The sequence below is a fragment of the Eretmochelys imbricata genome, chromosome 9 (assembly GCF_965152235.1).
Source record: "Eretmochelys imbricata isolate rEreImb1 chromosome 9, rEreImb1.hap1, whole genome shotgun sequence".
NCBI lineage: Eukaryota > Metazoa > Chordata > Testudines > Cheloniidae > Eretmochelys > Eretmochelys imbricata.
In genome coordinates this window covers 62958783-62971435 of record NC_135580.1, presented here as the reverse complement: position 1 = coordinate 62971435, position 12653 = coordinate 62958783, and the positions used below count along the sequence as shown (strand labels likewise).

The 12653-nt window shown below is 48.1% G+C and overlaps 1 protein-coding gene across 1 annotated transcript; it reads left to right on the top strand.

Annotated features, from left to right (window-relative positions):
- Nucleotides 1-583: 583 nt before the first annotated feature.
- On the top strand, nt 584-9326 carry LOC144270594 (uncharacterized). The gene is made up of 8 exons (XM_077827187.1): nt 584-704; nt 1598-1714; nt 4183-4284; nt 5533-5655; nt 6386-6481; nt 7034-7126; nt 7902-7966; nt 8730-9326. Exons 2-8 carry the CDS (start codon nt 1630-1632, stop codon nt 8733-8735), a joined length of 570 nt encoding a protein of 189 aa, XP_077683313.1. The 5' UTR covers nt 584-704; nt 1598-1629; the 3' UTR covers nt 8736-9326.
- Nucleotides 9327-12653: the final 3327 nt, after the last annotated feature.

Genomic DNA, 12653 nt, shown 5'->3' with positions numbered 1-12653 from the left:
TCCATAGGGTAGCAGTGTTTTGGACATTCAGTGCACTGTGCAGCCACCCTGATTCATCCGCTGCTGCTCTTCTCCTTCCATGGTTAAATTGAGGGCCGCTCTGAATGGCTGGCCTGGGGTTTAATCTGTAAATTGGAAGCTAAATCCTTATAGATTACATTTAAATTGAATAGCTAGTTCTGTATTCATTTACTTCATCACTATTTTATTATAAACAACAACGACAGATTTTATTTGACTTTAACCCACTAACAACGTAACCCCTTCTCCTGAGTGCTGAACTTCCACCCAGTCCAAACTCCCCAGTGCTCACTCTGGCAGGGACTGATCCCTGCTCATCTTATCTCAAGTGTGGTCCTGAACCCCTGTAACTCCAGGAAAGAAACACACATGTTGTGAAGACTGGTGCTACACCAGTGTTGTATATTTTTCAGGGCCTGTGTCCCAGCCGCAGATATGGAGCAATTCTAGCTTGGCAGGTTCACCGATTGAATTATTCTGCAATGTGCCGGAGGGAACAGTGGAGAACATTGACTGGGAGAAGGATGGAGACCCTCTCCCCCAGGAAAGATATTACCTTCTTTCTGGAAGTCCCAGTGTGTTGCACATCGGGAAAGGGGAAAAATCAGACTGTGGCTCCTATTCCTGCAATGTCAGCAATGAGATCAGCTGGCAGGAATCCTCGCTGAACTTGACCATTGTCAGTGAGTGTTGCATTACTCCTGGGCTTCAGTTTATTGTGGGTAATTCTATAGCTGCCCTGTTTCAGAATAGCTGTTACGCACTAAGATATAGAACAGTGGTGTGCAATCTGCAGCCCGCAAGCCACATGCGGCCCAGAGTAATCTGATTGCGGGCCATGAGACATTTTGCTGATGTTGACTGTACGCAGGCATGCTCCTGCCCCTTACCAGCTCCCAGTGACCATGGTTCACCATTCCCGGCCAATGGGAGCTGCAGGAAGTGGCAGCCAGCATGTCCCTGCGGACCGCCGCTTCCTGCAGCTCCCATTGGCCGGGAACAGTGAACTGCGGCCACTGGGAGCTGTGGGGAGCCGTGCCTGTGGATGGTCAATGTCAACAAAATGTCTTGCAGCCAGCAATCAGATTATCCTGGTGCGCCGCAGGTTGCCCACCACTGATATAGAGCCTGTCTGAATACATTTCTACTTTGGCCACTAGACAACAGAGTAAGAACCAAGTTTGTAGTTTCCCAGTGGTTGGTAGATGTGTTGTATCAGGTCAAAGGTGGGCAGTGTAACACCCAGAACTCTCCTACCTATTGATGTGCTATTTGAGTACATTTACTTGAATGAACACAGTAATGATCTCTCTTCGTCCTGCTATCTGTGCAGCTCTGCAGAAGAGGTTAGATCCCAGCTGGAAAGGTTCATCTTTGGGACCCGGTGCCATCACTGGCAAGGGGTAGCAATCCGCTCATGCACATCCTCAAGTAGAAAATATCCTGGCTCCCAACAACTTTCTCAGCAGCTCCCAATCTCAATGGGCTGCCCACAGCTTCTCTGTTCTGTTCTGTTCGTTGATTATTTCTGTTCTGCTTCCCCATGAGACTGGGATTTTTTTTCTCCACATACCAGGTATCTCGCCTTCTCTAGAGCATGTTCTGAAAATGTCTGCTGTTGCTCTGGTGTTTGCTCTGGTCTCTGGGATGGGCTTCTTTTTCTTGTGCTGCCAATCAGGAAACCAAAGAATCAGTAAGTATTTTATCTGCCTTTGGCTCTTTGGGTCTGTTGTACACAAAATTAAAGCCTCTACTCTTCTTTGCTTGAGATCAAATCAGATAATGGCAGGCAGCATTGGCTGATTGCTTTCCCCTTAGCCTCTCAGGGTATGTCTGCACTGCAATACAAGTCCCGCAACATGGCCATGGCTGGCCCGGGACAGCTGCCTTGGGCTCAAGCTGCAGGGCTATAAAATTGCAGTGTAGACGTTCGGGCGTGGGCCTGATTCAAAGGCCCCTGAAATCAGTAGGAGCCTTTCCACCAACTTCAATAGGCTTTGGGTCAGGCCCAAGATGAGGGTCTCACTAGTGTAGCAAGGTCAGTCTATCGGTTCTGATCAACCCTGTGTGGAAACCCTGGGGAGTGTTACCCAGTTCTAAACAGCAGCTGCAGATCCCAGCTCCACTCCTCGTACTCAGCATAACAAACAGGATTGCAACTCTTCAGCCCCTGTTCTGTCCTAATTCCTAAACATTCCCTCCATTTGGGGCCAGATTCTTCCACCCTCACTCCTGGAGAGTGGTACTTTGCTCTGCACATCAGCACTCACAGACAATGATGCTTAACGGATTATTGTTCACTGTGCCAACAGCACAGCCTCTGTTTGCTCTGGTATAAAATGTGTCATGTCCCACACTCTAGGAGCATGCAGCTTAGAGAAAATACACACATCAAAAATTGTAAATTAATAATTAATTTACCCCCTGCCCATCCAGACTCCACCCCCATGCATATGCGCCAACTTCTTCTGGCCCCAGTGATTGCTCAACCCCCCTCTGCCCCCGGCCCCGCCCCGACTGCACCCCTGCCCTGCCCCCTCCTGTCCCCATTCCAACCCTTCCCCATAGTCCCTGCCCCAACTCTGCCCCCTCCCTGCCCCTATTCGACTCCTTCCCCAAATCCCCGCCCTGGCCCTGCCTCTTCCCCGCCTCCTCCCCTGAGCGCGCCATGTTTCCACCTCTCCCCCCATTTTGTCCCAGAGCTTGCTACAGCTGTTTGACAGCGGCAAGCACTGGGAGGGAGGGAGGAGTGGAGACGCAGCGTGCTAGGAGGAGGAGGTGAGGCAGGGTGGGCGGGGAGCTTGGCTGCCAATGGGTGCAGAGCACCCACTAATTTTTCCCCGTGGGTGCTCCAGCCCCGGAGCACCCACAGAGTCAGCGCCTATGCCCCCACTTCTCAACCAACACACACTCTAACCCACCTGTACTCTCCTCATCCCATCTTTAAAAGCAATTGAGAATAGCTGTGCCTTGCAGCCTGCCTGTTCAGTCAACAGACTCAAACTCTGTCTGACCAAGGATGAAGTTGGCAGCCCTGTACTGAAAACACCCTGGCACCAGTCCTGCCTCTTTTAAGCCAAGAAGCTGCCAGCTGCTGAAAAAAGATGGAGAGAACAGCTGTCTAAGGTAGACAGGGCTCTTGCCATGTAGGGCTTTACAGGTGAAAACTGATTCTGTGAACGACACCCAGGATTTGCAGTGGGTGCAAAGTGCTCCCGAACTGGAGCACCACTGAGCAAGGGAACGGATGCATTCTGCACCTGCAAGGCGTGGCTGCGGCTTCTGTAGACATACGCAAGCTAGCCTTGATCTAGCTAGCTCAGGTATTCACAGCAGTAAAGCCGCAGCACAGTGCTTCAACGTGGGCCAGCCCCAGGATTAATTTCCCAGAGTTGTGTGCAGGCTTTTGTAGCTGAAGTGCGCATTGGTGTGGCTTCACTGTTCCAGGATCCGAGCTAGCTAATTTAAAGCTAGCTCGGGAGTGTCTGCTTGAGTTAGTCACACTCTGTGACTGCAGTGTAGATATACCCAGGTTTGCTCCTGGTGCAGCTGCCTCCCCCCCAACCCCCACCTATACAGATCCTGTTACGGTAATGCAGTCTGAATGTGAGAAAGGCCTGGGTAACCAAGGTGAAGTCTCACAAGTGAATGGAAAGGTCTTCAGTGTGTGACTGTCTTTTAACTATTGCAGTGGGAGGCTGGAAGCGTTGCAGTGTTAACTCTTGGTACTGAAGCTTCTCTGTTCTCCCCTTTGAGTCTTCCTAGTCTGCTGTTTGTGGAGAAACCCTAGAGCTGTGTGAAACTTTCATAACAAAACATGAAATGGATGGGTTTCCCCTGGATTGCAGGTTCTGTTACAAACCCAACATTTGGGCCAGGTTTCTGAACCTGGGCTGAGTTTGGAACAAACCTTCATTGTTGTCTGATTCAGGAGGAAATCAGGTGGTTTCTCATGTTTTCACCTAAACTAGACAAATCTTTGTGGCTTTGGCTAAGTTTCACTTTGAGTTTTGGGGTTTTGTTTGAAGCTCAGGGGGAATAAACCTCAGGCACACCAAAGCTGAGAATAAGTTTGCATCACCCCTAGCAAACAGAATCTGCGGAGCCTGAGGTCTCATGCAGCTCTGGGCACTCACTGTTGGTTGTCTATTGTTTTCCTAGAGAGGGAGACCTGGAGATGGATGAGCGTATTCCTTCAGGGGCTGGTGTGTGTCTCTTCCGTCTTGCTGTTCGCTGCTACTGTGCTCTGGATGCAGGAGGAAGGTAGAGTCTCCCTGGCTCTGATACTAACAAATGTGTCTACTTCAGATTGTAAGGAGATGAATGAGGTGAATTGAATGAGTCTACGAAGAGAGAAGAAACCTACAGTTAATCAAAGGGAGGGTGACCAGATTCAGAGTCACATCTGAAGCTTGTGTAAATCGACCTAGCCAGTGGAACTACACAGATTTACTCCATCTGAGGATCTGGTCCTCAGTGAAATACCAGGACAACTGTAGCATGCCGGGAGAAGGAAAGGTAGCACCAGCAGTGATTTTGGTGTGTTTCAAAGAGGAGTGCACAAGAGGCTTTGGGCATTTGGGGATGGTGAAGGACTCATAAGGGGGGAAGGTGGCTAACAGGAAGGCCTCATTTCAGGGCAAGGAGGATAGTGCAACTACACGTTGCAGGCTTAGCTGAGGTGGACCTTCAGGTGCATGTGCACTCAGCCACCCTGTTGTCAGTTTCACTGGCTGACCTAACTAGTGGCCTGATCAGGTGGCCTGGGTCAGCAGGGCGACAAAAGCTAGGCTATTACACCATATTTCAGAAACTTTCCAGAGACATGCATGAATGCCAAATCTGACCAACTGAGAAATAGGTTGTGTGAAAAATGAAGGAAAGCTTTAATCTTCCTATACAACCAGAACTGGACACCTACAATGGCCCCACGCAATCCAGTCCACCGAGACAAGGTCATGGAAGTAACACTCTTTTAGCAGCAAGGTCTTGGAAACTGGTATGTATCCAAGATTGTAGATACTGGTTGTCACAGTTGAGCAGGAAACGGGCACGTCTTGTAGATGTTGCAGAGTAGCTTAGGATGGGAGGAGAGGGAGCAGCAGGGGTAGCTGATGTATAGTAAGGGTGCGATCTATATGTTGACTGAAGGTTTTGTTTCATAGTGAATTCTACCCAGTGTTGCCTCTTGGGATGAAACTGCAACCTCCTTTAAGCTGTAATGCCTCAGCCTGCAGCACTATCCCTTTGCCAGTCACTTTTCCAGTCCACAGGTGCAACTGCTTACCCATTATAAACTTCACCCCCAGCCAGGGAGCCAAACTCTGCCATCTGCTATGCCCCTGCACCCCATTGACTTCACTGACCGCAATGGGGTGTCACTGGTGTAATTGAGGCCAGACTGTAGCCTGTATAGTGCTCAGACCCGAATAATGATCTCTCGCTGACAGTTGCCTTTACTAACCCTGATTAACCATATCAGTCTCTCTAATTCTGGTTTAATTCTTCCAGGTCCCTTTGCTGCCTTCATATTGCTTGACTTTTTGCTTGTATATGTGATCATAATAACGGCCCTGTTATCAGCAACGTTGGTGTGTCAGCCTGCAAAGCTCAGTGGATTTAAGACCAAACCATGTGAGTCATTCTATTTATGATTTAATTATTGGGGGACAGGTGGTGAACTGATTTATTTCCTAAATGGGGTTGAGGAAAGACCCTCGATAGGCCTGACTAAGTTAGAGAAAAGAGCTATATAGGCGGCTTTTACTGGTACTGATATTCACACACACACGCGCTCTGCGGCCCATTCCCTTCACATTCACTGCAAGGCCTATCCGACATCTAACTCTTAACCTGCCCGGCCCCAAACACATGACTTTAAAAGGTGGAAATATGGGCCGAGGAGCAGGCAGCATGAAAGGACGTGGGATTAACTTCTGAAACCTCTGGCTCATGAATCAGCATTCTGGATGTGTCAGTCACTTTACTGTAACGAGCAGTGAGATAACACCAGGTATGCAGAAGGGATGAGTGAGAGACTGAAGTTATATTCAGGTGGAGCTCAGCAGCTTGATGGTGACCAGCATAGCTGTAGGATGGCTTGTCTGTCTGCTTAGCTGTTGAATTTGCACTGGCTTTTTAAAATATCAGCTGCCACTAGAAGAAATTTGATTCCCAAACTTCCTGTCCATTTCTTTCCATAACTCTGGTTTGTAATAGAATGCAAAGCCCCAGGATCTGACCCGTTTACTGCATGAGGCACTCCTTGGAATTATGCTCTTGTACATAGCAGAACTGTCCTCACACGGGAACTTTTATAATACATTTGTCTGTCTGCCTTCACATGATTCTCTCCCTGTCCCAGGGCAGCGTGTCATCCTGGACTCAGCAGCCCCTGGAGCAGTGATATTAGTGGTCCTGTTTGCCAGCCTCCTACTCCAGAAAATCTCCCGGCTCCAAGGTGAGAACAGACCCTCTAGTGACCTATGTTTACGCTGCATGTTTCCCTGAGAACAAACCCTCACCTCTGAGAGCTGGAGACTCTGCATGGGCAGTTCTTGCTGCAGAGCCTGATGTAGTGACCCTCCATGACTGGGAGCCACTTGTATCAAAACATGGAGACACTGCACATGAACTCGGAACGTGTCTGTGCTGCATGAGTATCCACACACAGCACTGACTAAACCCCCAAAGTCCCATCCCGCCATGCCCTTGGCTCAGCAGAAAACTGAGGAAGGGTTTTCAGGTCTGTCTCACCTTTGGTCACTCAAAAGTCCTGGTCAGGGATCTTGAGTGGACGTCCCCAGGGCAGCACATTTGAATCTTGTGTATTATCATAAAATATAGATGTTCCGGTTCTCTCCTCCCACAGACATGTCTTAGCCCTATAGAGGTCTGGATTAAATGCAAGTTTATGTCCTACATTTGAGCTCCCCTATGATTTCTTTGGGCAAATAAGCAAGCTACTGAGAAGTTGTAACTTTTTCTCTCTTTTTAAAAAAAAAACATATAGAGAGAGGCTGCTCACAGACTGTAGATCTGACAGGCTATGCAGTCACCTCAGCCGTAATCTCTCTCCTTGGCCTTCTAACCCTCTTCATTTGGTGTGAGTATCCTTCTGGTTTCATTCCAGTTGTTGTGTGGTCATAATTTACTGCCTCTCTCTTTCCTGGGTAACTTAGTATATGGCTCTTTCACTTCCCCCTGCTCCAACTGACCTGGCTACAGTCAATGCCCTGGGAGATGTCTTTGACTAGGGGACAGGTTTTTAAAGGTATTTAGGCACCTAAGAGTTCAGATGGGCTCGATTTGCTTCCTTTCCTACCCCATCTACCAACTCTCTTGGGATACTGTTCTCAAGACATGAAACTTCTTGTGCCCTTTTCTCCTCATTTACCTGGTTATCTCCGAGCACTTTGTAACACGGGTATTAACTTCTGGGAGTTCTTCCAAAAGCCATCGCTGCCCTGGGGAAGAGACTCTGGGAGTATGTTGTTTTCTTGAAGTTAATCTGTACGGTATCAATAGCTCTTCCTCCTGCAGTGTCTGAAATACCAGCAAGAGCAAATGCCGCTGGAGATACTAATAAATCAGGTTAGAACCAGGTAATTAACAGAGGGTGAAGTGCAGGTGATGGGGAGTATTAGGAAATTTCATTTTCCTGCTCACATTCCTGCCCTCGACTCTGAAATCCCAACATTTCCACCTTGTGGTGGAAAGGGAGGATCTGACAACTTGTGCTCTCCAAAAAACTCTGATTTGCACTCCTCTCTATAGCTGGACTCCCTTAAAATGCCACACAGAGATGCAGTCACCCTCTACACAAAGCGTGACTTGTACAAAACAAGTCAGGAGCTAACCAGCCTCTCGCTGCTTTGCAGATCACAGGAGACAAGGAGACCAAAGAGAAAATAAACGACATTCCAAAGAGGAAACAGACCAGGAGGTAGCAGGCCTTGTAACTCACTTTTTATTGTCTATATTTTGAGTTTCCTCTGCCCGTTCAGTTGTAAATTATTATTATGATTATTATTTAACTTACAACTTATACCACGCGGGGGAGGGGCCTGGCTTTAACCCACAGAAGGCAGGAGACTTGGAGCCAGAGCTGAAAAGCCTGGCAGTTGTGGTTCTGAATAATTATATAATCCATACCAGGGTTTTAGTTGGGCTTTCTTTCCCTCCCGCCCAAGAACATGAAGAGTGCTGAACCTTAATTTACTTTCAGCTTTGAGTTGATCCCCATTGTCACCCACAGCTACAGGGCTTCTGTACACCCCAAAAACTAATAGAACTTGGGTATTTTAAGCTTGGAATGTTATTTTCCCCCAGTTATATAGCCATGGTAACAGGGTACAAGCTGAGCATTGTAACATCTGGTTTCCCTGGCTGTTCTGAAACAGAATGTGTCTGTCCACAAGCTGACTCTAGACCTTTATCAACAAGCTGGAAGCTGAAATAGCCACTCATTTAATAGGACTGCCACCCATTCAAGCACAATGCCGACACTCAAATGCAGATCTACATATCCTTTTATAAAGGTAAATCGTGGCCCCATGGGGTAGAGGCATACGTTTTATATTTTCACCTTAGCGAGGGAGAGCACACATGAATTCATTGGTGAGGGGAAGTCTGATTTTAGGGAGTCTTTAGGCTGTCAAATTTATTTAAAAATAATGATCACAATCCCATTATTATCCCACCTGCAGAAGTGAAGAAACAGATTGATAGAGCCAGAAGAGTTCCCAGAAGTCACCTACTACAGGACAGGCTTAACAAAGAAAATAACGGAACGCCACTAGCCGTCACCTTCAGCCCCCAACTAAAACCCCTCCAACGCATTGTTAAGGATCTACAACCTATCCTGAAGGATGACCCAACACTCTCACAAATCTTGGGAGACAGGCCAGTCCTTGCCTACAGACAGCCCCAACCTGAAGCAAATACTCACCAGCAACCACATACCACACAACAGAACCACTAACCCAGGAACCTATCCTTGCAACAAAGCCCGTTGCCAACTGTGCCCACATATCTATTCAGGGGAAACATCACAGGGCCTAATAACATCAGCCACACTATCAGAGGCTCGTTCACCTGCACATCCATCAATGTGATATATGCCATCATGTGCCAGCAATGCCCCTCTGCCATGTACATTGGTCAAACTGGACAGTCTCTACGTAAAAGAATAAATGGACCCAAATCAGATGTCAAGAATTATAACATTCATAAACCAGTCGGAGAACACTTCAATCTCTCTGGTCACGTGATTACAGACATGAAAGTCGCTATTTTACAACAAAAAAACTTCAAATCCAGACTCCAGCGAGAAACTGCTGAATTGGGATTAATTTGCAAATTGGATACTATTAATTTAGGCTTGAATAGAGACTGGGAGTGGCTTAGTCATTATGCAAGGTAGCCTATTTCCTCTTGTTTTTTCCTACCTCCCCCCCCCCCCCAGACATTCTTGTTAAACAACTTGTCTCTCATACTACTGTTAACATGCCTACTGCATTGGCTGAAGGGCCTCAACCATGGTCAGGGTCCCATCGTGCTAGGCTTTGTATGTACACTCACAAGACAGTCTTAGCCCCGTAAAGCTTACAGTCAAAGTGGATGTAGATCTACACTCTCCCCACAGGGTTTCCGTGCTGCTCTTGTTTTCCAGCAGAAATGACCACATCCCACCAACTTCTCCAAAGTGCCGGTTTTATTCACACATTCTCTCAGTGAGATATACCATTGCCAGGAGCTGCTGGCATCCAAGTAGCAATAAGGTGGTTTGAAATCCTTTCCTCTGTCTGTACAGGGCCTTGCCACTGTTCTGAATGTTTTAGGGAAGTTCTGAGTTCCCCTGTGTCCCATGACTAGGCTGGCACTGAGCCCTAGCAGTGGGATGCGGCAGGGCACACTTCATGCGCATACATGTGTTGTGCAGATGCAGCAGGAGCCTGAGGAAGACATGCTGCAACAGCCATAAAGAGCATTCCCTAGTCTCATGCCACCAAGAATGATCCGGAAGAAGCTACAATCAAATTTGGAAACCCTGTCGTCATTATGGCCAGCTCTCGGGAACACCCATACCTAAGTCCGGCCAAGGCTTCCTCTTGCAAGCCTGTGTGATTGGTTGCTTATACACTTTGCCAACATTTAACCACCTGGGCTGAAATTTTCACTGCCAGGACTCTGCCTCGGGCTCTGTCCCCCCTCCCACCCCAGAATTTCAGTAAAAAACTATTCCATTGTTGCTGAAAGCGCTGTGAGGGGAAAATAGGAACTTTTTTGCTAATGTTAACCGAGTTTTTTTTCCCCTTGTTTCTTTGAAGCGCTCTAGTTCCTCCGTGTTTCTGAAGCAGGCATTTGAAGTTGGGCAAAGTGATGGGCTGGGGTCAGAGGTGCCTTTTACGGTTCTCATGAAAACACACTTAGGGCTAGTCTACACTATAAGCACTACAGCAGTGCAGCTGTGCCGCAGCGTGGCTGGTGGAGAGAGCCCTCCTGTCAGCATAGCGCTGTTCGCAGCAGCACTTAGGTCGGTGGAACTTGCGTCGGTCACGGGGGTGGCTTATTCACTCTGCTTTTCCATTGCCTTGGGTTAACAAGTCTCTGCACATCAGAGCTTTGATTAGCAGGAGAGGCCTCTTACAGGGGGAGTATCGATCTAACTCCCCCCCCGCCCCGCCCCGATTCATTTGCAGATGTCTGTAACTAAGAGGTTACACAAGGTCACTCCTACCAGGACTGGTTGTAGAATCCAGACCTGTAGGGTAACAAAGTGACTGGGAGTTGGGTTTGCCATCTTAGTTTTGTTGGTGATGGAAAAAACACAAGGAGGTAGCATGACTAGCCATTACCCCAGGGCCAGCCTTAGGGCCAGGCAAACGGGACCCATGCCCGGGGCGCCACAAGGGGCTCGGGCTTCCCCTGGCTGGCTATGGCCGGACTCCTCTCTTCTCCATCCCCTCCCCTGTGCTGGGCCGGCGGGCTTCTCCCTGCCCCCTAGCCCCTCCCTCCTCAGCGGGCCGGCTGAGGGCTCCAGCTCTGCCTCAGCCCTGGGGAGCCCAGAGCAGCGCGGCTGGGGTTGGTCACTGGCAGCCCGGCCCACCACTCGCTGCCTGGAGCGGAGCCGAGTCCCTCCCTGCCTGCACCCCTGCTCTGCTGCTTTATGTGTGGCAGGGGCTGGGCAGGCTGGGGCCAGGGGGAGCGAAATTTCCCTGGGAGTGGGGAAGGGGTCGGGCCGAGCTGGGGGGAGGAGGGACTTAAAGTGACAGTGCGCTCACTGACTCTCAAACTTCCCTAACACACACACACTCTGCCTCTCATTGTCCCCCAACACAGATTGTTTCTCTCACACACAGTCTCACACTCCCCAGTACACACTCTGTCTGTGAAAAGGTTCTGATTTGCTGAATAAGTTTATGCTATTTGTATGCATGTATCCTTTTTGTATCTGAAGTTGAGTATTGGCTCTATACCTGGATTTCAAATGGTTGCTCCTGGGGTAATGCCCACCAGGTAGTTAGCCAGCACATCTTGAAGGGACTAGTCAAAGTAAGTGGCTCACCAAGGGACACTTAACTCACAGTGGACCATGGGAGACAACCATCTACATTGAATGGACTTTCCTGTGGACATTCCATATGAAGTATAGGTAATGGCCTGGAAGTGATTGGGGGGGCCCATAGGAACCAGAGGTAATAGCGGAAGGTGGAGCGCCAAAACACAAGTTCACCCATGGCACTATTTTCACTAAGGCCAGCCCTGATTAACCCTCAATACACAAACCAGGAATAGCGCCTGATAGTTCCTGTACTAGCTAGCAAATAGTCATGTAAGCCATTCCACTGTACTGCTGTTACTATTAAATAGCTTTATGTTGTACTGGTTCAAACCCTAGCATTAGTTCACCTGGCTGTCAGTATAGCTTAATAGGATGTCACAATTGTGTTTGTTTTAGATGCTAGAAAATTACTTCTAGAAAGCTACATGAGAAGATTATTAAGGTTGCAAAGGCACTCAAATTAATAAATACCCGGAGGAAAGATTGCCCATGTAATCACAAATCTGCACCTTGGGCATAGGTTTTTAATGGTGTAGTTTTTAACTGCCTACTTTAATTTAGTCTACTGGACTCCTGCCTCAGTCAGTGCTCAGAGTGGACGCTACATGAGGTGATGGGTGGCAAGAAAAGAACTGTTGTCTTGTATTGGAGGCCTGAGACTGAAGCGAGACAGATTCTATTTCAGACTCTGTCACAGACTTCCTGTGGTTTATTGGGCATATACAGAAGTGTGTGTGGGAAGGGCAGGAGTGGACAATCTCTGTTTGGGCATTTCCTAACTTTTCAGTGTTGGATTCTGCAACTTTAATGTCGCTTCTACAGAGCATAATTCCAGTTTCATTCAGCTCTTGCACCTATCTGTCAGCCATGTTACTCATGTTTTTTTGTCACTGTTATATTAGTGTTGAATTTTCTTTTATAGTATTCCTTTGTCTGTGTTAGGAGTAATATAAGTAAAATGACTGAGAGAAATAATACCTCATGTTGTCTTGTTTCTAATCTGATCTCCCCCTCTCCCTGCACTCTCAGCAGCGAGGTGAGGGCTCCTTACCTTACCCAAGCTGTA